At 43.9% G+C, this 26,457-nt stretch overlaps 2 protein-coding genes across 16 annotated transcripts in view; one reads left to right on the plus strand and one right to left on the minus strand.

The window, feature by feature from the left end:
* Nucleotides 1-2,533, plus strand: part of KMT2E (lysine methyltransferase 2E (inactive)) — a 62,963-nt gene extending 60,430 nt beyond the window's left edge. For all 12 annotated transcript variants that reach the window (XM_080345420.1, XM_080345415.1, XM_080345418.1 and 9 more), the window contains one exon: nucleotides 239-2,533. In XM_080345420.1, the coding sequence (XP_080201546.1) occupies nucleotides 239-1,753 (1,515 nt within the window). In that variant the 3' untranslated portion in view covers nucleotides 1,754-2,533. The remainder of the gene's footprint in view (nucleotides 1-238) is intronic.
* A 3,134-nt stretch (nucleotides 2,534-5,667) lies between these two features.
* The window catches only part of SRPK2 (SRSF protein kinase 2), a gene marked incomplete at its 5' end in the record, with an annotated part of 91,902 nt that continues 71,112 nt past the window's right edge, over nucleotides 5,668-26,457 (minus strand). For 2 of the 4 annotated variants that reach the window (XM_080356026.1, XM_080356024.1), the window contains 5 exons: nucleotides 5,668-5,877; nucleotides 11,569-11,661; nucleotides 12,362-12,431; nucleotides 22,924-23,031; nucleotides 23,132-23,232. In XM_080356026.1, coding sequence (XP_080212152.1) covers nucleotides 5,693-5,877; nucleotides 11,569-11,661; nucleotides 12,362-12,431; nucleotides 22,924-23,031; nucleotides 23,132-23,232 — 557 coding nt within the window. In that variant the 3' untranslated portion in view covers nucleotides 5,668-5,692. Of the gene's footprint in view, nucleotides 5,878-11,041; nucleotides 11,135-11,568; nucleotides 11,662-12,361; nucleotides 12,432-22,923; nucleotides 23,032-23,131; nucleotides 23,233-26,457 lie in introns of all 4 variants that reach the window. The other 2 variants (XM_080356025.1, XM_080356023.1) reach the window with 2 other exon arrangements.

The following is a 26,457-nucleotide window of genomic DNA, read 5'->3' on the forward strand; positions in this document are numbered from 1 at the left end:
TGCTTGCTAGTCTTTGGCTCTTAAGAATGATCGATGTGTACTTGCTAAAAACAGTCTTGGCAAGCGTGGGCTTTGTACTTTCACTGCTTTTCTTATATCAAATACATATCCTGTGCCTCAACACTTCTTTCCACCATCAGCAGAGAGAATAATATTCTGAGGAGTTCTTTTCAGCTTAGTGCATGTGTAGTCTGATATTTTGAATGTTTTGTGCTGACTTGCTTTCTTTTCCTTCCAGCCCTCTTCACCGAGTCCTGTAGTTTCAACGCAGTCACTTGGGAAAACACCCACAAAAACAGATTCGCACTGGGAAACTGCAGCTAATGCACCTGAGGCCGAATGTGCGAATCATCCAAAATCCGAGCTGCAACAAAAACAGCTGACGAATAACGTCCAAGCACTTTCAAAAAATCACCCATCTCAGTCGCATCTGCGCAGTTCTGCTGAGCAACTTCCTCACCCACAGAAGTTGCCTTCTGCACCTTTGAAGCTGCATTGCCCCCCTTCTCCTCATGTCGAAAATACTCCCAAGCCTTCGACCCCTCACGCGCCCGTGCAGCACGGTTACCTTTCACCAAAGCCTCCCTCGCAGCAGCTGGGATCTCCCTACAGACCTCATCACCCGCAGTCACCTCAAGTCGGAACACCCCAGAGGGAAACACACCGAAACTTCTATCCGGCAGCACCGACCCTTCAGCCCAGTAACCAGCAGCAGGCGAGCGGACCCCACTTTACTCAGACATCTTCAGGACAATCTTCAGCTTCTTACAGCCAGTTTAACCAACAAAATTTGAACAGCAGTGCCCCACCTCCCCCGCCCCCTCCACCCCCTTCTTCTACTTACTATCAAAACCAGCAGCCCTCCGGAAACTTTCAGAGTTACACTCAGCTGAAGGGCAGCATCCCCCAACAGACTGTGTTTTCATCCGGACCAAATCAAGCACTTCCTGGCACTGCGGGTCAGCAAACGGTGCCGGGACACCACGTAACTGCGGGGCATTTTTTGCCCTCTCAGAACCCCAGTATTCATCACCAGGCGTCGGCGTCTGCTGCTCCACCTCCTCCTCCTCCGCCACCTGCTCCGGGACCTCACCTTGTACAGCAGCAAAGTACTCATCAGCAGCACTGTGTAGCACACGTTGTCGGTCCGGTTCACGCCGTGGCAGTAGCTCCTGGATCGCACATTCATTCTCAAGCTGCTGGTCACCATTTGCCACCACCGCCACCACCACCAGGTCCTCTCCCCCACCACCAACCTCCCCATCCTTCAACTGGACACCAAGGTTTGCAAGCACAACACCAGCATGTTGTAAACTCTGCACCTCCCCCCCCTCCGCCCCCACCCTCCAACGTTATAGGCTCGGGGCATCACCCAGCATCAGCACAAGGGTTGCACCACCCGTCTCATCAAGGACCCCCCCACTTTCCTTCAAATGCTCACACGAGCGTCTCCTCCTATTCCTCACAAGCCCCCCACCACACAACATTAGGACCTGGGCCTCAACATCAGCCTGCTGGAACAGGACCTCATTGCCCGCTCCCTGGTCAGGGTCCTCACATCCAACCTCAAGGACCAAACAGCATCGCCACCCCCACCGCTTCGGGGTTCTGCCCGCACCCCGGCCCCGTGTCCCTGCCCCACGCCGTGCAGGGGCCGCAGCAGGCGTCGCCGGTGCCGGGACAGATCCCCATTCACAGAGCACAGGTGCCACCCACTTTTCAGAACAATTACCATGGGTCAGGGTGGCATTGACAAGGATCCCTTTAATTCTCAACATTTTTAAAGTGTTCTGTAATATAAACTGTATATATTTCATATGTACCTATTCCAGGTACTTTTTAAAGCTTGTACATGATACTTTGTATAAAAGCAAACACCAGTGCTCTTTCATTGTATTCTTTCCATTTTTTGCTTTTTAAAATTCCTGAAAATGTGCTGTTAAGCCAGTATTAGGTATTTCTTTTTATTTTGTAAGTGAACATTCCAGCTGTTTTTTCTGGCAGTAGGTTTGATGCTGCATAATCTTTAAAATTTTATTGTTGCAGTTAAATTCATTTAGTGAATGTTTTCTATATTACTTTTATACATGTGTAATTAAATAAGTACAACACAGGCTAAGTGATGGCACTAACAGTTTTTTTTTCCCATTCTCTTCTGTCAACAGTTCTTTGTGTGCATAGAGATAGAAAACAATGCAATACAAATTTTTTATAGTTTTGGTGTGGACATGGCTTTTTGTTTCATCAGTTATTTGCAGAAAATGTAATTTAATGTATAGACTGTTTCTAATGTCTCAGAGGAGTGCTGTAAATATTGTATTTCTTTTGCTTGTAAAATTGCTTAAAGCTGCTTTCATTTGATATAGTATTGTATATAATAAGTCTCTTTTGCAAAAAAAAGGAAAGTGTGATCTTTGTGAAAGTAGTACAGTATATGATCTTTAATTTTTTTTTTTTTTAATATACTGTCACATTGCAGCACTGGTTGGGCATTTTAATTCATGTTAATAAATCACAATTATGTCAGTTTTAACTGCTTGTCCTGAAAGGGTGCTGTGTGTTCAGGGAGGTGGCCTCACATCTGTAAAACAAACACCCCCTTGCAGACACTGTGAGGCTGTTCCCTGCAGTTCCAGCTGTGGCTTTGCTGCTGTAGCATGGACAGAGGTGGAACTGGCTGTGTGAGGGGGGTTGCGTCCCCTGGTGAGTCTGGAGGGGAGGAGAAATCACTCCAAACACAGCAGGGGCTGATGGGTTAATCAGCATTTGTACTGACAGCAGCACCAGCTGCAGCCTGCACCACAGTCCTGTTTGCCTCCTCTCTCCTGTGGGTGCAGTTCCTGGGGAGTGAGGCCTTGTCAGACTTCCTAGGAAGTTTACAAACACGCTGCTGCTTTTGTAGCCCAATCTTGGTCACCACTGCCCCCCCTGCCCTCCAGCCTCCCTCCCCAAAGGAGAGCTGTGGGGGGCCGGAGGGGGGGAGCAGTGGTTTTGCTATTTTTAAGGAAGTAGTTTACTCCTGCTGTAGAAGAGCAGCAGTGCTGGTGCTGTTATTCAGTAACTGGTGTGTGATGAGATCTTGTGCATGTCAGCAGTGACCACACTGTTCTGCTCACACAACAGACTGTTCTCCATGGCTCTGCCTCAGAACCAGAGAAGAAAACCTGACGGGACAGGATGGGAAGTGGCTGTTCCTCCTCACTGAAAAAAAAGGTGGTAATTGTTTTTAATAGGAAAAAAAAAATCAGGGCTACTTTAAATTGTGAATTGCCTGAAACAATTAAAAAATTCTGTTGGTAAAAACCAATACACTAGAAATAGTTTCCTGAACGACTGCTGGCCTTGCAAAACACAGACCGTGTTTGCATCAGCAGGAGAAGCACACGGTTAAACCATCAACAACAGGAAAAAAACCACCCCACATTGTTCTCCTGAAAACATCTGCATCATCCTCTATGGCCCACAGGTCAAACCTGGGTGTCCTGACCCTCCTCCGTGTCAGTCATCCCATCACCTCACACATAGTCAGGTACAGACTGTTGGGCCAGGGCTTGGAGAAGCACAAGGAGCTGACCCTGGGCTGCAGCACAGGCCACACTGAGGTTCTCCACGGTGTCTTGTGTCACCCTGGCCAAGCAAAAGGCAGAGGTTGCACACCTGGGCTCGCAGTTGCCACTTCATTCACCCGCTTGTATTTTCTCTGTGTTACAGAACAAGCTGCCATGACACGGCTCTACCAGCGCCCGGCCCAGCTATAAAGCCAAACATTGTTTTTTACCTCTGGCTCTGGATTCCACTGTCCCATCGTCCTTCTCACCGCTGTCATCCTCACGGCCAGTAAAAGTTCCAGGGTGAGGTGCCCAGGCGGCAGAGGCTGAAGGCACGTGGACAAGTCTTGCCGACCCATGTACACGTGTCGCACTTGGCAGTGGCTTTGCAGCTTTTTTTTTGGATGAGTGGCTGCACCAGCATTTGCTCGTTTACAGCAGTTAAACACATTCTATGCAACACCCGTTTTTCAGTTTTGTCACATTTCACTTAAACGTCCCCCTCCCCCACCCCCTCCATGCTGCTCCGATTTACGGCAGGTGACATATTTTGTATATTAACACAGAAAGCTGCTTGTCACTTTTTCCTCCCGCCCCGGCCCGCAGTGACACGGACCTCTAGCAACTAAGGGCTGGAGTCACAGCAAAGAGTCCAATGACCAGCAACACTGTCTGAAAAAACAAAACACTTTAATTAGACAACTGCAAGCACCTCAAACAACTGGTTATTGTTACAGCATGGGGCTACCGGCTCACAATCTAGTTATTGCAAAGGCATGTGAATAAATTTCATATGGACAGAGTCAAGAAAAAGTGGCACCGTCGTTACACGAAGATCAGAAGTAAGCTTACATTCATCCCACTGACTTCTAAAAGAGGCCAAACCGCACCTCCATACTGTACATTCTAAAATCTGTATTGCCTATAAGCTTCAGCCTATGCAGCTTTTGTTTTTCCTAGGAAACATGTAATCGTTGCGTGCAGCTCACACTGTATGTCTAGTTATGGGAAAAAATAAAGCTAGTGCAATTTGGTTTAGAAACATGTAAAGCTATGAATGGAATGAGCATGATCTTGCTTCTTGGATTATTTTACTCACTGCACTGTAAATATCTGCAGCTCTATCCTTCCTTAACTGGTTCCAAGTGCACACTTTTATTATAAAAGAGCAGGAATTCTACACAGAGAGTGGTTCTCATGCTTGACTTTTAATTTTTTTTTTCCTTAAGGTATAGTACAACTTACAGTGCTTATAAAAAGGCAACACCATATGGTACCATGTCTTCACTATCACATTGTAAGGGAGATTGCTATTTTTCTTTTCTTAAAAGCACTTAAAATAGGCAAAAGTTCTAAAAGGGAGTGCTAAATGATAATGCATACTTTATTAGAAAGAAGTCTAGCCTTCCTTTAAAGTGCCGTTTGGGGAATGAAATCCTGTAAACCAGAGCCACTTTGTTTAAAATCCAATGAACGGGAACTGCTACAGAATAGAAATCTTACACAATTCCTTAAAGCAGTTTAAAGTCCACTACATGCAATTGGTTTGCTATAAAGCTCTCTAAAACTTCATCGCTTTACTCCGAAATTGAGTCCCCAGTCCCATAGTTAAATGGAAATAAACATTTACAGGGTGCATTTACATACACTATAATACAAGAATGATGTCCCTTTGCCAGAAGATAAAATTGTACATTTCCTCGCCATAACTCAGTTCTGACTTGATAAATTTCTTACGCTCGTAAATTATATAATATGCATCAGCTAAAATATTATTTTTTTTTCATAAATAGTTACAAAACTTGCCAAAACACATGGGGGGAAGTTTCCTCTGTTCAAAAATCCGACATCTGAATGCCACACAACACAAGAAACAATGCTTAAAGACACCATAAGTGTTTTCTGAAGAAAGTGGGTGAGTAAACTACCAGCTGAAGACAAAAAAACTACCCTTCCCCAAGAACACAGTGCACGAAAAGCAAAATGTCAAACAGTACCTCAAGCAAAACAAAGGTCTGAGGATTGCAGCCAGCTCACGTGTGATCCTGCTAAAGAATTTGTGACAGTCACCATTTAGGTCCGATGCACCGGAAAGTGGTTGCTGGCTTTTTATGTATTTATTTTTAAACAGCTGTGAGATTCTGCTAAGAGTTGAGCCACGGGTGCCGAAGGCATTCTCCAGCCGAAGCACGCTTTTCTGGGACCATTTCGAGCATGGGGATCAGGAAATCTGTAAACTGTGCAGCATCTTCAGGAGGCCAACCATACTTCTCCACAAGCACATCAAAAAGACTCCAAGGTTTCAGCTTGGTGATGTGTCGGAGTTCTCCTGCAAACAGAAACATCACTGGCATTAGAAAAATACCTCATTATCCCTGTTAACAACTAATCTCTGTTTTCAATCCCACTCTGCTTTCACAGCACCTTGACCGCGCTGAGAATCACTGCTTAGGAAGGGCAGCACTTTACAAGCTTGCTTGAGGTCCTTACAGGAGATGAGTATGTCCGACGGCGAAACCAAGAGGTCATTCCCACAGCAAACGGTATTTACACCCAAGCGCCGCCGTATGCATCATTTCAGATCTCCTGCTGGCTTCGCTCTGTCTCCCGCACACAAGGTCACTCAGTGACACGCTCATGCTGTGGCAAAGAACACTGTGGGCCTGTCCTGTCAGCCAGCGACCCCCGATCGTACAAAACCCGCTCCAGTCCTGAGATGGAGGCCCCAGTAACAGCAGAGCAGCGCTCGCTGCCAAGCACACGGAGCAGAGGTCGGGCGCTTGGCAGTTTGCTCCACCACCCCCTCGGCCCGTCCCTCCTGAGGAGGAAGCGCCACCGCTGCCCACGTCTCCTTCGGCCCCACCAGCGCGAGCAGCGGCAGCAGCTGCAGGATTTGAGTTCCACCAGAGGGGACACGCGGCCAACTCGGCAACGTGCTTCAGGCCAAAACAAACGCAGGAAGCAAGAACCCTTCCGCCATTCGAACCCGCAGTATTATCCAGGTCTATCCATGGGTCATCCGGCAAGATGGGAAGACTCTTCTGCTGCTCCCTGCTCCTCCATTGCCACCTCCCTTCTTCTCGGGCATAAATGTGAGCCCGTCAGCCTCCGTGTGACACTACAGAACCCACCTCGGAGACCCCTGTGTGATTCTGTGATGTGCCCTGAACTGCTGAGGAGGGTGACGGGTTCTCACCCAACGCTGGAAGCTGAACACAACCCACCCACAGCTTGACAAACACACTGCACCATCTGCTATGGGGACACGCAGGCCATACTATTTTAAGCAAAAAGTGGTTTGGCAACTTTATTGTTGTCCCCGGCTACAATCTACTGCCCATAAAACACCACCAGATGTCAGCTCACAGGTCTGAGTTTCTGTACATCCCTGTGGCTGCAGAAGTTCAGGGCAGGAGAAGAAACCCATGTCTTCAGACTGTCCCAGAGAGCCTGAGCATCTGAATGCAACAGATTAAATGCGCCACAGGTCCGGCAGGACACGGTTCTGCTACCTCGGGCCACCGCAGAAGGTTCTAGGCAGGACGCAACACGACAAAGCAGCTCTCCGGGTGCTGCCATAAAGACCCCAGAAGAGCAAGCGTGCATATGGCTGACCACTTGCAAGGGACCTGCTGATGACAGAAAGTAAGGATGTGCTGCCCACCGCTGGCCCTGTGTCCTCTTTCCACCCCGCGGGGCAGGAGGGGCGCACACAGAGAGCACCGTGTCTGTCATTTACAGCACAAGCGTGTCCATGTCCCAGCAGAACCCGCCAGCCAAACCCCGCAGCGCTGCCTGGGTCCCAGACCGACCTGCGGTGTGAATTTGGAGCGGGGCGTTCGCTTCCAGGCGCAATCTCAGCCACTTAAAATCTTTGTGCAACTCTGAAATTTAAGTGCTGAAAATCTTAACGCCTTTGGAGGTTTCAAGAAGCGTGTATCGGTGGCTACTAACAAGAACGGGGAGTAAACTTTCTAATAAGAACGCATCAAAATATTGCCAAAAAGTGACAGAAAACAGTGACTTGTTATGGACTGCAAGCAAAAAATGGCTACAAAAGAATCATCAGGTTGTGTCCACAGCTCCTGCAACTCACAGCGTTCATTGCAAGGGTTGCTATAATTATTTACCAAATTAGACTAACTTTGGGGGAGAGCATGTGCATGCACTGTCTTCATCTTTGTATTCAAATTATATAGTTTCAGTTTCCTCCCTCAATCTGTATGAAGTAAGATTGCAAGATGAGCCTCCTGGTGTCACTGTGGAAGGCGAGTTCATACTGTTCCACTACTCTTCTCATTTTGTGGAGGCTGAGTTTGAAATAGCCAAGCTAAGCCCAGCACACCCCACACAACACAATATTCTGGAGGTTCCTTCTGGCGAGGCACAAACTATTTTAGCACTATGGGCTGAATCCTGCCACAAGAAACACTGTGAAGATTGTAAAAGTGTTTAAGAAGATGGAAGATAGTAAAAATTATCTGTGTGGAGGCCAAGAATTAAACTACTGCTTCAGTTTCCAATAGCGATCATGATGCTGACCATGGAACTGAAATAGGGTAAGTAAAAGGCAATAAAAACAACTGAGGGGGCTAAGGAGCTCAAAGATTTTATTTAATGTGGTGGGTCCATCCCATTTCCATCCTAAAGCTCCAGGGAAGGCCACCTTAAACACAGGTGTCTGGTAAAGTGTATTTTCATCTCATCTCAAGTGCTCAGGCCACAGCAGATGAGGCCCGAACGTAGCGGCTCACTGGCCGGGGGTGCAGTGGGTCACCCCCTGCCAGCCCACCAGACACAAACCCTCTCGGGCACCAGAGAGGCTGGCGGTGCTGGGGTGGACGAGGACATGGGTATCTGGTGCCCAATTCCATGAAAAAGTCTTTAAAAAGTGAGCAGAAAACTCAACATCCCAATTTTTCCTACACAAAGCATTTGTTTTCCTGACTTGAGACAGCAGAAGGAAGTCACTGAAGTCCCCCCAGGGGACAATAGTGACACTTTGCAGTGGAACAGGCCCACGGAGGCAAGTGAAACCACGCTCTTTGTGTACCACAAAGCATCATGGACATTTTAAGGTTTTATGGAGTCACTGGAAAATATCAGCCTCTCTGGTATAAAGTGACAAACAGGAATGTGAGATACTCCATGTTCAGGGGGGTCTGGCTGCGGGGTCTTTGTATTTCAGTACGTATTCCTGACAGCGGGTGCAGACAGGGCGGGCAGGGAGGGCTGGGAGCCGTTCTGCAGGCTCTGCCCCTCGCTCCAGCAGCTGTAGCTCCTGTCATGGAGTCATAGAATGGTTTGGGTTGGAAGGGACCTTAAAGCTCACCTAGTCCAACCCCTCTGCCATGGGCAGGGACACCTTCCACTAGACCAGGTTGCTCAAAGCCCCGTCCAACCTGACCTGGAACACTGCCAGGGATGGGGCATCCACAGCTTCTCTGGGCAGTCTGTTCCTGTGCCCCACCACCTCATGGGGAAGAGTTTCTTCCTTATATCTAATCCCAATCTACCCTCTCCCAGTTTAAAGCCATTCCCCCTTGTCCTATCACTACACGCCCTTGTAAAAAGTGCCTCTCCAGCTTTCCTGTAGGTCCCTTTAGGCACTGGAAGGTGCTATAAGGCCTTCCCATAGCCTTCTCCAAGTTAGACAATCCCAACTCTCTCAGCCTGCCTTCATATCAGAGCTGTTCCATCCCTCTGATCATTCTTGTGGCCTCCTCTGGACTTGCTCCAACAGGTCCACGTCCCTCCTGTGTTGGAGGCCCCAGAGCTGAACACAGGACTGCAGGTGGGGTCTCACCAGAGCAGAGGTGCAGGGGCAGAATCACCTCCCTGACCTGCTGGACACACTTCTTTTGATGCAGCCCAGGACATGGTTGGTTTGCTGGGCTGCAAGTGCACATTGCCAGGTCATGTTGAGCTTCTCATCAATCAACATCCCCAAATCCTTCTCTTCATGGCTGCTCTCAACCCATTCTCCACCCAACCTGTATTTGTTCCTGGGATTGCCATAAACATAAACCCATAAACAGGTACCTCCTGCCCAGCCCTTTTACTGATTAACACCCTTATGGGCCTCTCAGCCCTGAGTCTGTTCATCTCATGTAACCTGAGGCGGGTTTCGCGCTGCTGACAGGGCCTGTCTCTATGACCCCATGTCCGTGGGCTCCAGCACTCCCTGCCTGCTGTGGCGGGAAGCGCTTGTTTTAAAGTCACCCCATGCAAGTTCCACTGGCTGTTCCCGAACTCTCATATGGTGGGTACTGATGCACAACAGCTCTGTTTTAAGCTTATCTACCACCTTCCCATTTTGTAAACCTTTATTATTCCTCTAGCAACCCTCTCCCCTCCACAAGCAAAAGCCCCAGCGATTCGCTAGACTCGCCCAAAGGGCAGCTGCTCCACCTCCCTGATCAGCACTGGTGCCCTTCCCGCAGAGGTTCCTGTCGTACCAGAAACACCCTCACGTGGAACAGGCAGTTCCAATACAACAAGAGGAAGAATCACTGGACTGCCTCCTGCCCTGTGACCCTCGCAGCTCAGCCTGCAGCGCCACACGTGCATGACGCCGCTGGCGGGCGCTGCCAACAAGCTGTGCGCTCCGGCTCGGGGGGTCAGGGCTCCGGGGAGCCGCAGGACGCACGCTCGCCAGCTGTGGCCAGCATCCCCAGATGTTCTCCCATCACGTGACGGGGTGCTCCTGACATAGCCGGTCCCTCAACACAACACAGTGCTGTCTCGTGCACGGAGGGGACAAATAACACTTGAAGCATCACCGTGTTCCCTCACATGTCAAAAACCCGTCTTAAAGAGCGGGCTGAGCAAAGACAAAGTACGAAAGACAGAACCATCAGGCCCAGTGCGTTTGCTCAGGTTAAGTACTTTCTTGTAACAACTGATTGCAAACGCAGCCAAGTCACCTGCTCTGCCTGCAGTGTCAGGCGTGACGGTAACTCGGTGCATTTTCCGTGACACAGCGCAGAGCGGAGCAGCGCGCTCCATCCCGTCACAGCCGTCCTCCCTGCACCCCCTCTCCGCAGGGCACTTACGGGAGCGTGAGCACGGCCTGCACACAGCTCTGTGTCCAGCACCCACGTACTCCCTCCCCACCTCCGTTATTCTCTAGCAGTAGCATGTGCTGGACCACCATATATGATCAAAAGCAGTTCACAGATGATTTTCCATCACCTTACAAGCTACACATCACTTGATTCCTTACATTTACAGGAACACTGGACAACAGATAGACACAGACATATGTTAGAATCCACACGTTGTTGAGTACATCCCAAAATGAATTTTAAATGGAATATTGAAACGAATACTGCAAATTGTGGCTTTTCTCAGAAAGCCAAGTTTACACCAAAATTCTTCTTTAGTACAAGCTCTCCATTTAAATGGATATATTTCTTCAGTAGCCATAAAAGAACATATTCTCCTTTTGGATAGTATTATGCTTTAAATTAGTGTTGCATAAATACCGTTACCTTTTTTGGTGAAAAACTCCTTGGAATATTTCCCCAACATAGCGTATTTTCGAGGGATTTTTCCCAGCAGTTCAATGATCAATGCTATGTGGTCTGCATTGGAGAACATTGCCAGCAAAACAGAAACATACAACAGTTTAATCAGTACATTGCATGCACACACTAACACTGGCCCGGTACAGACAGAAATAGATTGATCTTGGTAAAAAAAAGATGTGCAAGCGGCTTGGTGGCTAATTTGGAAAGATGCTTTCAGCAAAACTTCCTTCTCAAAACAGCATCTGAGTATCAGCTGCTACGAATAAGTTTTGCTGTGCAGTTTGAAATGTACCAATAGTCATTTTTCAGAACATTAAGCTAAAAAAAAAAACCAAAAAAAAAAGTCACAGATTCCTGTGTATTTTGTTTTTCAAAAATTTTTGTTGTGTGGTTTCAGGAAATGCTCCTCAGTGGGACAAGCTACAACCAGCCACAGCAATTCCACTTCTGTCTGCATCACGGCACCTTTCAAAAAGAAGAGGTACTACCTCTGCGATTGAAGAATTCCCGAGAATATTTTCCAGATAGAGCAAAGTGCCTTGGGATATTGCCTAGCAGCTCTATGATGTGTGCTATGTGGTCTATGAGGGAGAGAAAAAAGGATACGGGAGTGGAAGGGGCAGGGAAAGGATGGGATAAAAAGAAGAGGAAAGAAACTGGAATTAGTAAAAAATCAGAAATAGTTTCAAATCAACAATGTTTGCAGCAAATCCATGCAGAGGTTTCCAGGATCAGCAGAGCTCTGGCATCATCATCAGCATTTAGGAACCATGAATGATGCCCACATTACCACTGCAAAGAGCACTTACAAGCAAACAAGCATGAAAATGGACAGGTATACAGATGGAAGCAGGAGTTAATTCTGATTTAAAAAAAAATTAGTAATTGCCTAACTCAAATAAAAATACACAATGTAAACATTATTCCAGCGTCACTCTTATAAAGAGAAAATACTACAAAGTTTAAATGTTTGTTTCTTTTCTAAACTAAAATGTTGTTATTCTCAATCAAGTTTCCACACATATGCAATCTTACAAGAAGGGCAGTTTAATTCCTTCAGGCAGTTGTTAAGTAGATGAGTATCTGCAGAAGGCAGTTTATGCCCACCCATTGCTAGTGATGGAACTTAAAACTAAAAAGAAAAAAATCATATTTATATTCTGAAAACAATGTGGATGAACAGTTCACTCAAATACAAAACTTAACCCCATTGTAAGCTCACTGGAAATTTCAGAGGAGTGTGAAAATACACAGAAATATAATATGTCAAAAGATTCATACCTTCATCCCTGGAATAGTCTTCACCAGAGTGTGGTTCAAACAAATAATCTCCAGTTGCTAGCTCAAAAGCCTATAACATAACATACACATTTATGGGTATTTCAGAAATAACATTTTTGATCTTAAGTTGTCAGCAAAACATCACAACTATCTCAGAACCAAGCGGGAACGAACATTCGAAGCTCAAGGCTGACAACTGGACCCGAGACTCAGGAGAGGCCACTTACCTGGGGACCATCACACCCGCAGCGCCGGGACAGCGGAGCCCGGGCTGTGGCGGGAGCCCCCGACAGCCCCACGTTTGGCCACGGGCGGCACGTCCGAACCCCGGCGGCTCTGCCCACTCAGCCAGGATGAACAAAGGAGATGGACACAGAATGTGGAACTGCCGCGGTCCCTCCCCAGCCAGCGACTCGGGGGCTCCATGTGCTGAGCAGGGAGGATTTGGGACCGTTGAGCAGCCCTGTGCTGGTTCCCAGCAAAGAGCATCCAGCTGCGGAGGAAGCGGTTCTGAACACATCACCTGCACGGGCTGTCCGTGTAAGCTGACATTGAACATGTTTAGCACATCAGTGTGCTGTCTGTTGATCATGTTAAATACGTATAAGTTAATGAAGCTGAGAGAGAGCTATTTCTAAATATTCAATAAAGAGCTACACTTGTATTTGAAGGCTAACTATGTGTCAGAGATTGCATGTTGTGGACTGAAATACAAAGGTCTGAATCAGAAATAAAAACCATATATGGTCCATCCATATATTAATCACTTGAAACTAGCAAACACGGCTTCCTTGGTGACTCCAAATCTAAAACAGTTTTCAAAAACGTATTTTTGTTGAATCCAAAGTCACAGAATCACAGAATGGTTGGAGTTGGAGGGACGTCTGGAGATCATCTAGTCCAACCCACCTGCTAAAGCAGGTTCACCAGAGCAGATCACACAGGAATGTGTCCAGGTGGGTTTGAATGTCTCCAGAGAAGGAGACTCCACAACCTCTCTGGGCAGCCTGTTCCAGGGCTCTGGCAGAGTAAATACTGCCATCATGGAGTAAAATACTGAGACTGACATTGCTGAAGGAATCCCGAGCAGGCACCACGATGACTGATCTCTCCACGCCATCGCGATCCGTCCATGGGATGCTAACCCTGTGTCATGGCAGGACAAAGCTGAGTTTATGGGTGTAATGCATATTAAAAAGTCACAAAGGGCTGGAATAACTCTGAGAGCCCACACCTGTGTTCAAACATGGATTCATCTATCCTAAATTGTTAAACAGTTCTCCTTCTGCTCTGGATCACCAATTACCCAAACAGCCACAGGAATGTAATTCTTTCCAGGTGGTTTAAACACCAAACTACTCTTCATCTCCAAGACCAGGGAAAACATCTGATCCAGAAAATAATTCCAAGAATCAGGCAGAACTTCCTGGCACAGCTCTAGGAAGGGATTTTGCTCCGTCAGAATATTTACTACAAAATATTTGTCTCCTGAAAGCGTACACTTTTCTGTTCCAATTTGTAATCTGGAATTGTTAAATCACCTTTAAATTTAGCTTATTTAAGGGCACTTGGCTTTTTCAAGCTGTGAACTGCAGTGTCATCCAAGTGGGCTATAGCCAAAATAATTCATTGCAATCATACATAGCAGCCAAAAAAGCAAGAGTGACCCTTGTTGACATTCCCGTTGATCATACAAACAGGCATTTAATTTCTGAAGTCACTATCACTAATAGTCATTCACTTTTCTTCTTATTCTAAAGCTCAAGATTGAATTTTCATTTTACAGTTTAAAAAAATGTGAAGGACTTCTTAAGTTACCAGTTATTTAAGCTGAGGAAATTTTTAGAGTAGCCAGAGGAGATCACTGGTAGAGATCTCTAAACACAACATGGAGAACATGGTGGTTCTCTTGAGACAAGAGTCCCAAGTGTCCCCTCTGTAACTAATGGGAATGTAGTCACTGGAAGAGCCAGGTCGGCTCTCCTGCCAATGGGGCTGATTTCTGAGGACATTCAACAAACTCATTTCTATTTAACGTATTCCTGGGCAACAATGGAAATGTAGCTGAATTTAGCCACAAAGGTAGACTCCAAAAGAATACAGCTTCTGTCCCCAAATATGAAGTCTTAATAGCTTGTTATGTCTGTGTGGGCCTAAGAGGAATAAAGTGGAGAAACTGTGCAAACTGTTCACAAAGAAACAAGAGGTAAGCATACCACAGCAGTACACTGGATTTTAGATCTGCTTGTATATAATAAGAGCTGCAAGCTCTCATAGATTTGGGATATTTATACCACCCTTTTGCTGAAGAGAAACTAAAGCTTTTCAAAATTGATGCTGCTGCTGCCTTTTTCCTTTTTGTATAGCTTTGACTCCATGCCCAGTATGGGCTGCAGCTGTGGTGTCTCAGATATTTGATTTCCTGACTCTCCTTAAAGGACTCTGCATCGAGAACAAACCAACTTCTGACTTGGGTGCACATAAGACAGCCCAGAGACAGCCTTGCCTTTGGGTGCCACGTAATTATCTGTAATAATAAATCTTAGCATTCATGCAGGACAATGTCTCACAGGTTCATCTGTAGCAACCTGGTGATAAGTTCCTAGAGATCTGTAGGATGGACTGGCTACATAGCACAAGATACATGATACTACTAGGGAATCATTTAAAAAAAAAAATAAACCCTTGACCTAGGTTTTTACCGTGAAGTAAAATAATCAGCATTAAAAACACAGTAATAAACCACAAGAAGGACAATGAGACCTCTGGACTGTGTCAGGGCTCTGCTCTTTAAGCTGATGTCCAAAGGTGTGGTGCACCAGAAGGCACGTGCACCCATTACCGAGTCAGCGCCACCGCCAGAAGAGCTCTATGCTGCTGGGCTCGGAACCAACTCTGGGAACGCGCCGCTGCTCTGGACTTACCCAGCACTCTTCAGCACCCAATGACGCTTTGCACCCAACTGTAGGTATATAAAACCACCCCATTTCCAATTCCTAAGTCACTGACACTCTGTAATAAAACCAGGAGGTGGAGACTCTGACTGACAGCAGGTTGGACAGGTCAGCAAAGCACCCTCATGGTAATGCAGGCTTAACCACATGCTGGGCTGGACCCAGGGGTGTTACCAGCCCTTGGTGGGAGGCGACTTCCCGTCAGCACCCACACCTGCACACCTGGCACCACACCAAGGCCACCAGTACGAGAGAGACCCTGCCAAACTGGAGAAAGACCAGAGAGGACCTCTAAGACTTGAGGGGGCTGAGCGGGAGATGCAGGAGGAGAGGCTGGTGAGGCTGTTTGTTCAGGTTGGAGAAGGGAAGGAGAAAGTGGCACTCAATTGCTGCACTCTGCCTGAAAGGCAGTAACAGAGAAGATCAAGATATGCTCTTCCCAGTGAAAGGACAGCAGAGAACACACACATGCAACAAGATGGAAAATTCCAAGTGGACATGAGGAAAAAATTGTTCGGCAAGATGGGCTGAGCAGTGGGCCAGGCTGTGGGAATGGTGTCCTGACAGATACGTACACCTCAGCTGGGTGAGGTTCTAAGCAACCTCATCTAAGCTTGAGATCAACTCTAATTCAAGCAGGAGGTGGAGTACCACAGTCTCCTTTCAAACTAAATTCGGCTATTATTTCTATGATGCTACAAATACAGATTAACCATATTTACTTACTTTCCCTTTGAAAGTATTCATTTATAAAAACTAGTTTCTTGACAGAAACTCAAGCTTTGAATTACCATGATCTTTTTTTACTTAATGTTGACATTTCCCTCAACAGAAATCAGCATTTCAGTTATTACATGGAGATAACAAATGAGATACAGCACACTCAACATATGGCACAAAAGCCCAAGCCAATCATCCATCCTTACTGACTGTACTGGCAATCGCTACTGATCACTTTCCTAGGGTTATCACAAAAAAACAGCCTAGAATCCTCTTCTCCATCTGCAGATGGAGAACCTTTCATAGAAATGGTCACACTGCTGCTTCTGTAGGCTCTAGAGAGGCTATTATACCTCTCCTGCCACGTGACTGTATATGACCGTACCACAACTCTAAACTGTTGGCATCACTATTGTATATTATGGATCCATGTCTAATCGCACAATTGGAAATAGCTACATTTTCACTGTGCGACAGCTGTGCACTCAATCTGGTGACTGAAAATGGATGCATGCCTAGCAAAAGCTGTCTGGGAGAGGACTGCAAGAACAATTCACTTGGACGGTATCAGCCTCCCTGAATTCCTCTTATGAAGCCCCAGCTGAAAAAAGACAAGTTATAGGCCAGAATTATTATTTTGACAGATTGGATCACGCTCTTGGCCAGGGTTTCTCTGCCCCAGCTGAAAAGAAGTGCTGTGAATAAGAAGATTGTACCTGCTTTAAAAATAGGCTTAGTTTTAAGAACGTGGTTCCATAGGTAAGTGGGAGCGTGGAAAGAAGAGTGAAAAGCTTTTGGAGACGCACACCAGCTGACGGCTTGCTCTCCCATGGATATCCCCGCTCTGAAGAGCCAGGCAGTGAAACAACATAAAAGGTATTTTGCACTGTTAGTGCTTGCTAAGAAAGGCCAGATGTACAAAACACAGACGTGCATGGGAAGCTTGAAAAGGAAACAGGTTTCTATTATTTGCTGTACTCCAACCTCAGAGCCATGCACATGCTGAGTGGTTGCTTTAAAAGTCAATTTCTTCGGAAAATCATTTTCTTTTGAATGTTTCAGGTTGTCCACCCACCACCTCCAAAAAGGGTATACAGTGATTAATAACAGCATTTTGTACTGTGTCTGCCTACTGAAAAATATGTGCATAGTGACTTGAAGTTCTTCTCTTCCCTCAACCAGATTTTTAATTTTCTACTTTTCCTCAAAATACTGCTTCTGTGCAGACTGAGGCTTGGCATCACACCTTCAGTATGTGCCACTCGCCCATACTAGCATGATGATACTCATGATCCCATGGAGACACTATCATTTTATTCCGCACTTACAACACAGGAAGAGTAGTTGAGGATGGTCATCTCTCCTCTCCACATTAGAGGCCATTATGGAAAGAAGTAAACTGGGGGCTGAACTACAAGCACCTACCTGTAGGTTTAATTTTAACATCATAAGTTACTATATTCTGCTCAGTCTTCATTCTGTCCCTCTCCATTCTCTCACATGAATAGAAATGCTCATAATAAAACACACCCTGTAAGCTTGCTTGTCTTGTAGAAGCATCTCCCTCACTTTGAAAGCTGTTTGCCTCCCCCTTTCCCTCTCATCCCAGTAGTATTTTCTTTCATAATTTGTATTCTCTTTGAGTAGATAAAACACCAACTACAATTTTCTCCTTCTCTGACTTCCTGTCGATATACAGTTATGATCTATTTGCTAGTTCTTATTATAAAAACAAGATGTTTCAGGAATCACAAATCACTGCAAAAGCCACCTCAGGTAAGTGTTAAAATCATAGTCTTGTTAAAGTCCTGGCTTGTGACACAGCCATCTTCTCCCCACACCTCAAACAAGACTGTACATGATGAACAACAGAAGTCAGATGATGAGACTCATCATTTCAGGTGCCTTTCCTGTCTCCAATCTAGAGCATTAACAAGGAAAAACAGAGTAATCTTGGAACTTGCAGTAATTTCCAGAAGCAACACAAAGGGACACCAGTGCTACCTCCCTTATCTTGCCAGGATTGCTTGGCAGCAGCACTGGAATACTGTGCTCCATGGTTTTTGAGATTTAGGAAATGCTAAATCATGCAGTGCCTGTTCAGATTCTGCTCCACAGAAAGCAACTCTCTCATTGCTGCAAATGTGGAAATTCAGCCTGATAAAATTAAATGATCAAAGGTGGTTTCAATCCTGCCAAAGGCAGCGCCGGCTCCAAATCTGTTCCTTTTTTTGGGTGAAAACAAGAGATGCATATCCCTGTTGGCATCATTACAATAGGGTTTAGTACAGCAAGGGAACACAGAATTTTCTAGAGTTTAATAAATGTGGAGAGAGATCCTCACTGTCTAGCTTTCCATGACAGCAGCTGAGCATTCCACTTAAATAGGCCACATTGTCAAAAGAAAAAGAAAGGGCACTGTGTGATTTCCTTAGCAAAACTTAAAAACGTCCAACAGACAATAGCAGAAAAAAATCACTCAGACACCAAAAGTTTGAGAAAAAAATTTAAGTTACACTTTTGTTGCCACCTTTGCAGAGCACAGAGCAAGCAAACAACTCTGCTGTAGTCTGGAAAAGCCCACTGGTATCCAACTTCTTTCATGGGCTTCACAGCACATCATTCGTGCACTGATTACAAGCCTCCAGAGAGATGTATCATCCTCTTTTTTTCCCCTTCCTTTTTTTTTTTACCTTTTTTTTTTTAACTTTTTCTTTTTTTTTTAAAGACTCTGTGTCTCAGACCACCAGAGCAGAGGCCTGAGGATACTCCCCGTCATCCTCTAAATCTGAATCAAAAAGGTACTTCTCCTGTTCAGAGCACAAGAACTGGGTCATGTTGAACCATCTAACATTAGGAGATTCAGCTCACAGACTGCTACTTATTCACTGACATAATACCAAAAGAACTGTAATGTTATTACCACCAAGTTGTTCCTGCCTCTCTGCACTGTTTCTCTTGTATTATATGCTATCTGGGTAAAGTCCTTACATGGCTCTACGTAGCCTTCCAGCACAAGTCATCCTGATCAGAATCTCTGGTTATTTCCATGATAAAGACAATACAAATAAAACAAGACTTTTCTTTCCTGAAAGCTACACCAAACACATGGGGTTGGTGGCTAGACAAAACCAACCTGTATTAGCAGAGCCCAACTGAGGAGAACACTCCATGTAGATGCAACATGCAACATCCTAAAAGCCAGTCTGATGAGGGAGGAATGCTCAAAGTGGCTGTGCATACATGAACATGGGTGCTTCACATGCTCAGGGTACCGTCATCAGACACTTGTTTAAAACCATCATCATCACCATCTCCATCCGCACTACTAAAGACTAAGTAAAAAAACCTGATGAGCAAAGGGTATGATGAAAAAAGACAGCCTGCTGCTGCTGTGATTCAACACAACTTCTGTGCTTAACGCTTGCTGCCGTAAATACAAGAACCAGTAGCTCTGCTATTCTCATAGTCAATGCTATTCCCAGCAAGGAGGATTATTGCACTAGCAAGCAAAAGGCATTGGAAAACCTCAGGCTCAAATGGAGATTCAAAAAGCACAAGAGCAAGTTAAGATCTCAGTGAATCCTGGCCCCATGCATTCCAAGTAGTCCTTCATAAAATCTAGCCAGGACACATGAAAAGATTGAGGTGTTTTACGTAGACATCTGGAGGTCAACCTGACATGGAAATTCTATGAACCTTAAACTAATTCAAAGAAAGGTCTGGTTTTATTGTCGTTTGTTTTTTTTCACACTGAGACATTATCTAGAACAGGGATGTCAAACTCATTTTCACCAGGGGCCACGTCAGCCTTGTGGTCACCTTTAAATGGCCGAACGTAATTTTAGGACTGTATAAATCTAACTACTCTGACAATTATACAGTCCTTTGAAGGCGACTGCGAGGCTGATGTGGCCCCTGGTGACAATGAGTTTGACATCCCTGTTCTAGAATAACTGACACACTAGTGAATCCAGCATCCAGCCTTTGCTCTGATGCTACTTTTCTATACTTTGCATTCGCATTCATTCACATCATTCATATTAGGCACACACTTCTGCAATATGTGTTATTCCATATAAACTGAGACAAAAGAGCTCATCCAAAGTCAAAATCATGATCAGAATGAAGTACAGGATCCGTAATTATGTAACACGGTTCCCACTGGAAAGCCACACAGCACCTTTCCTCCCCATTCACAAATGCAGTGTTTCTGACAGGTGGACATAATCAGAGCAATTCCTTGCCTAACCTGAACACAATCTCAAACTTAGGTCACTTACTAACATGCAGCTACTCCTTAATCGACAACCCTTTTTATAAGTTTAAAAAAGCAGGGAATGAGAAATACCATGTGTAATCACTATGGAGTCAGCTGGTAGGACACCTTTTCGTGTGTGCTTGGTACTGTCACTCTGGGCAAAGTACAGAAGGATGGAAAACTCACCAAGAAAAAAAACCTGTGGCAATGCTGCTTGACCACTCATTTCACGTAAGTACGGCTTCCAAACATGCTCTTAATGACTTGGACTTGTTGTACAAGCAAAGCAACACAACAAAGAAGTCTCTGCTCTTCTTTGAGAGTCCTGGACAACACGGCTATCTTGGTACCTGACCCATATTTTGGCTGAAAATAAACAACACCTTCAGCTCCTGCTCCAGTAGACAATCCTTTTGAAAACACATGTAACAGGAAACACTACAGTAAAAAGTGAATTAAATACGGAACAAGAGCAAGGTAACCTAGAAGGGCATTTTCTGCACTACATCTAGGTACAAGGAATCCAAACTTGAGAAAAGGTAAGTGAGACTACCGTGGCATTATAACACTTTGGTACTTGACAGTTCTCAGCCGCTTTAGGGACTGGAGAGAATCAAATCACAATTTCCACAGACAAGCTAAATAAGTTAATTGCAAGTTTGCAGCTCTGCATCAGGAATGTCTCCCTGGCCACTAATCTCTGTGAGAAGTCCTCTGCAGAAAGAGCTGTTAAGGTCTTCAAGCCAGTCCCTGCCTCGGAGCTGCTTGCCACCCGATGCAGGATTAGCACTCACAGCACTCCGACCCATCTTCTCAACCATACAGGAATGAAAGCTCATCCTGAGGGGCTGTGAAATGTTGAACCTTCGGGGTGACCTTGAGAGACTGATCTCTATTTTTCACAGGACTATGTAATGACAGCAACTGAATTCAACAATTGTATGTCTGTGCTGCAAGATTATAAAATTTCTACAGCATTTTTTAAGGGGGAAAAAAAGCAAAGTCTGTGGCAGAAGACAGAATTCTGGTGTTTCTGCCTCAAACGCTTTACTGTCTTTAAGGCTGACATAACAAAAAAGCAGAAGTATAATTTTCTCATGAAAACACTGAAATTTTGTAAATAATAGTAAATCTGAATTAAGATACCCCTAGTGATAGATGCTTTAGGCTTTCTTTCCCTTGACTTTGAGAAGGGACTCGCATGAAGAAAGCAGTAACGCTTACATAACATGGAAAATTATTAAAGTGTAAAGGGCTGGACAACTCCAAGTATTGTGAGAATATTACACCCCCTGGGTGTGATGCTGCTATTAAGGACCTCACTTTATTTAAACATAATCCTAGATAGACTTCAGCCTTTTCCATGTGGCTTGAGCTAAAAGACTGTATACAAAATTAGTACAACCTTAAAGGATGACGAATATAGAGTATTCAATACCACAAAAAGGTATTAAGTTCAAGTAAGGTTTAAAAAATAACAGGTAAAAGGCATGAAAGGTCTCTATAGTAATTTGTAGTTAGGTAAGAGAATTATTCAAAGAATTCAGCATCAAAACTGCAGAATATTTTCTATGCTTTGTTTTCAATGTAATAGAAAAATTCTACATTTTGCCCCCAAATGGAAGAATAAATTTGGAAATGGATGTTTTTTCTGTGTACTAAAGCAAAAGCTATAGTATTAAACTCCAGAGGAAACATACTTGCAATCTTACTTATGGGTTAGTTACTTCCAACACATGGCTTGCTGAGCTTATAATATCTGTAGGATTTCATGTTCCTTTCAATCCTCCTCCTCTCCGAGCTCTGCAATTCTCCTCATCACCCACGCCTGCAAACTGTGTCTAGTATTTGAGTCTTCTCCTCCTCCTCCTCACACTTTCTCTTTTCAGACATGTATTTGTAAAATACAAAGATCTGAATAAGTTTCACTTTGAAAATAGACAAAGATATTTCTAAATGTATTTCCAAAACTATCTTTAATGAGAAGATGCATGCAGCTTATTTGTCCTCAAAATGATATTACAAACAGAGTAAGTGATTCAGAAAGTTGAATGGTTTTTACTTTTCCTATTTAAAGATTTTTTTTTTAAATCTATAATTTCAGTTTTACTGTGTTAAAACAGATTCTACAGAATGTTACCACATATTTTACTAATAAAATAAATTCCTTCTGTTCTAAGAATCTAAAGCTGTGATTTACAAGCCTAATCTGATGAATGCTTTCACTGCACTTGGCAAGAATTTGAAGTATTTCACTATTTGGCTACTTTATGCAACAAAAGGGAAAGGAAACACAGCAAACAGTTGCACAGATTCTAAGATGGGAAGGAAACATGCAGTTGTACTATTTCAGTTAGACACTGACATTCAAACTATACATGTATTGCCCTCCAAACTTGTATCTTTTCAATTGCAAGTTTAAAATGCATCAAATGAAAATTAGAAGTGTTCTCCAAAACATTTGATTAAGAATGCTTGAGAAATTGAAACAGCTATCTGATACAACATAATTTATGATTATGTATTTGTGTCGAATATCAGAACCACCCTCATCAGGTTTTCTCACTAAATAAACAGTTGTTTTTAGGAGCTTTACTCTTGTAAAATGCACATGGTATTGTTCTTACCATACATGCTGTACTCCAGATATCAGCAGGTGTACTGTAACCTGCTCCTATTAAAACCTCTATGGATCTATATTGTCTTGTCTGGATGTCTTCCGTGAAGTGTTTATGCTAAAATAGAGAGAATGACATTAATGGAGAAAATGAACAATAAAAAGACCCATTCTAAACAGTGAAGGCTAAATAGCTTAAAAGAATCAGTTATACTTACCACCCAGCAGGCATTCCCCAGGTCAGCAATTTTAACTCTAATTTTATCTGCATTTCTTGGGTCCAGTGGATTCACCAGTAAGTCAGCAGCACGAGTTTTTGCTAACACAGGCAAAATGCAGAACAGTTAGTATTCTGAACACACTATTCATCATCTCTGAGCAGTTTTGCCTTGACTCTTTATCCAGTTTTGTAATATATTGAAGACATCAAAATAATTTGCTGAATGTTATGCGAAATTGAAGCAACATAAATAGGATTTCTTACCTTACATTTCAAGTGCAAATTTTTTGCATTCTTAACTGCCAAATGACTGCTATTAGAATATCCAGAGGAACTTCTAAGCAAAAATGATGTATATGTTTCCAATAAGAGATTCAGACAGAAAACGCTAAAATTTAAATTCCAAGAAATCCACAAGAAAGATCCGTTCTTGGAACAGTTTGGTTGAGAAAACAGATTCTGCACTTCCATCCCCAGCTAAGGTAAAAAAAATATGGGCTTAATTGTTTTTTAACCTATCCCAAGGGAATAAAGACTCATCAAAACCTGGCTGATTTGAGAGCCTATGGGACTGTCACCCATTTCACAGATAATTCAGTGTTGAATCAAAGTTCTCTGAAGGTCCTGTTTGCATTGAGTATGATCCAGACTGGAAGGCATAACTTTAATTAATCCTGCAATCTTCAGAAGCTCTTGGGACACTGACAGCCCTAACATATGACAGTGGAGGACTGTTGCTTTTCTTTGTTCTGACATACCACCTAGCAGCCCCTAAACTGCATTGGAAAGCAAGCAAACTGACTGGAACGTGGAAGATGGAACGAGATACCACAGATCACCTAGCAGCAGAGGTTCATCTCAGTTTCCTTGTCCCAAAGCTACCAAGACTAAATTGGAAACTAGTGGTAAGAAAGAGGTACTAGATCCGAAAGGCACCTCAGACTCCAATGGGGATACAAAGACTCATTAAACTGGCATAGGAATTGCAAGAGGAAACCACAACAGACATGGGACAAGGAGTAAAAACACAGGATATCTGATGGTTAGGAGTGACTGAAGTCAGATTCAGATCTTCATTGGCTGAGACAGCAAGCCTGAACGGGCCATCAGGGCACTGAAATACTGGCCAAACTGAACAGAACGTGGCTGGATCCACCAGGGGAGAGAAGGAAAGAAAACACCGGACTAAATGGCAGAAGACAAAAGGGGCAGTGACCTCAACAGAGGAGTCTTAAAAAGCTGGAATGGAGTCCTAGACTCAAGATTTAAAAAAGCACCAATACAGGGCATTCAAGTAAAATACACTGAGAGAACAAGGTTGCAACCCAGCACTTAGAAGACAGGAACTAGTAAGCTTTATATTGAAGTCTTCCCTTACGAATATGCTGCATAGTACAGTCCAGTTTTTAAAACATAATCACATACATTATCCAAGAAATAGCAGGACCTTTCTCAATTCAGTAGCCCTGGCAAAAAATAAAGATAGTACTAAATAAATCTTTCCCACACATCTTGTTGAAAGAGAAGGACTGCAGTAAATATAGAGAAATGAAGGGGAAAAAAGCCTCATCAGTAAGACGACTGAATATGACATTAAAAACCAGCTTTCTTTAATCTTCTTCTAACAGAGGGACCTGACACAGTTAGAGGCAAGGGAACACTTCTGTGTTTTTCTCAGGAACTCATGAAGTTTATGTCCCGTAGTTTCTGAGAAATGAATATGAGACCTTGGATTCTGAATTTGACAAACATGGATCATTCACGACTGAAGGTGAACTCAAAAGCAGTGTACTTTTTAGCAAGTACTCTCAAAAAAAAATCCAAAGGAGCTCACCCTGAGCACAAATTAGCAAGCATTTCCAATTTTCACTTTTGTGTGTCCTAGTTCCATAACACTGAGAAATATCACCTCCTCTTCTCACAGTCTCAGCACAGCAGTATACTTAGTAAACATTCAAACACTAGAATGAGCAGGAAAGTCATGAGGAAATTAATAGATCTATCTTAAGGGCATTTGGTCATGCACTGAAAACATGAAAAAGGTAAAAACTTAACAGCTGCTCAATCCCTGAATACAAATTGGTCTGTGCAATGAATGAGGCAAGTATCCTGAAGAAATGAGACCGTGTTACTTGATAATGTATAGCAATGTCTAGATAGAGAGGAACATATGAAGTCTGCTTCTCTACAAGCAAAGGGCACTGACGTTATAGTGGGAAAAAAAGCACCATTTAAAAATACTGAATAGCCTGCAGCTGTTGTATCTTTCTCTAAATACCTTAATCTGTTTTATTGCTGTTTAACTCATCATTATTATTGATGACAACTAATACCAATAACGCTCAGTTTTTCCTCCTTCTGTGAGAGAAGTGAGCTGTGGGTGAATTTACTACCTTTCTTCTTTCCTCCCTTAGAGGTCTGTAAATCACTCCTGAAAACATCAACGAGGAATAAAGTAGGTTTGTTTCTACAGCTGTAGACATAAGTTGCTCCTATGATGGCAAAATCCAGCCTTATTCTCTGGAGGCATGAGGATTTTGCACATTACCTCAGGAAAACAGCAGTAGAGGCTTTCTGCCTACATACTGTCAGCAGCACAAAGGAAGAGGCTACGAGGTATCTAAGGAACCTCTTGTATATTGTTAAGGGACTAGCGAGTGCATGAGATGGACTGGAAGTCTTACCAGCCTGGATCTTGACATTTTCCAGAAATACAGCTCTACTCAGCTGTATTTTATTTCATATTTCTTGCCTGCTTGCAGTTTACCTTACCTGTCAAGCTCTGTAATGAACTGTCTGAATTGCTCTTTTAAAGTCTTAAACCAAGAAATACACTCAACTGTATTTTTCAATACATGTCTATTTAAATTTAGCAACTTTATCTGGGACAATGTTGATGCAGGCTTGGTGATCTTCTCCTGAGCTATCTCATTTTCTTCTATCCGCTTACAGATTTAGTCTCTCAGTATTTTCTTTATTAAAGCTGAAACCCATATATTTGTCATTTAGCCACTGGCACTATAAATAAAACCTATGTGTAATACCCTGGAGCTATTTAATTCAATGGCAAAAATCCAGCTCTTTGCAATGACACCAAGATTTCACCTTCCATGTCTTCAATAAATAGGATTTACGGGCAAAGGTTTCGGATCTGAGCAGCCCTGGCAGCCACAGTTTAAATGTCTAAAACCACACAGAATAGAGAAAAGCCATAACAAGTTGAGACTTGGCAACATGCTTTACAGAGACACAGAACTCATCTTGTTGAGTTTTAATAAAAGGTTAAGAGAGGAACTGTTTCAAACAGAAAAGAACCATTAATGA

Source organism: Nesoenas mayeri (assembly GCF_963082525.1).
Source record: "Nesoenas mayeri genome assembly, chromosome: 1".
Taxonomy (NCBI): domain Eukaryota; kingdom Metazoa; phylum Chordata; class Aves; order Columbiformes; family Columbidae; genus Nesoenas; species Nesoenas mayeri.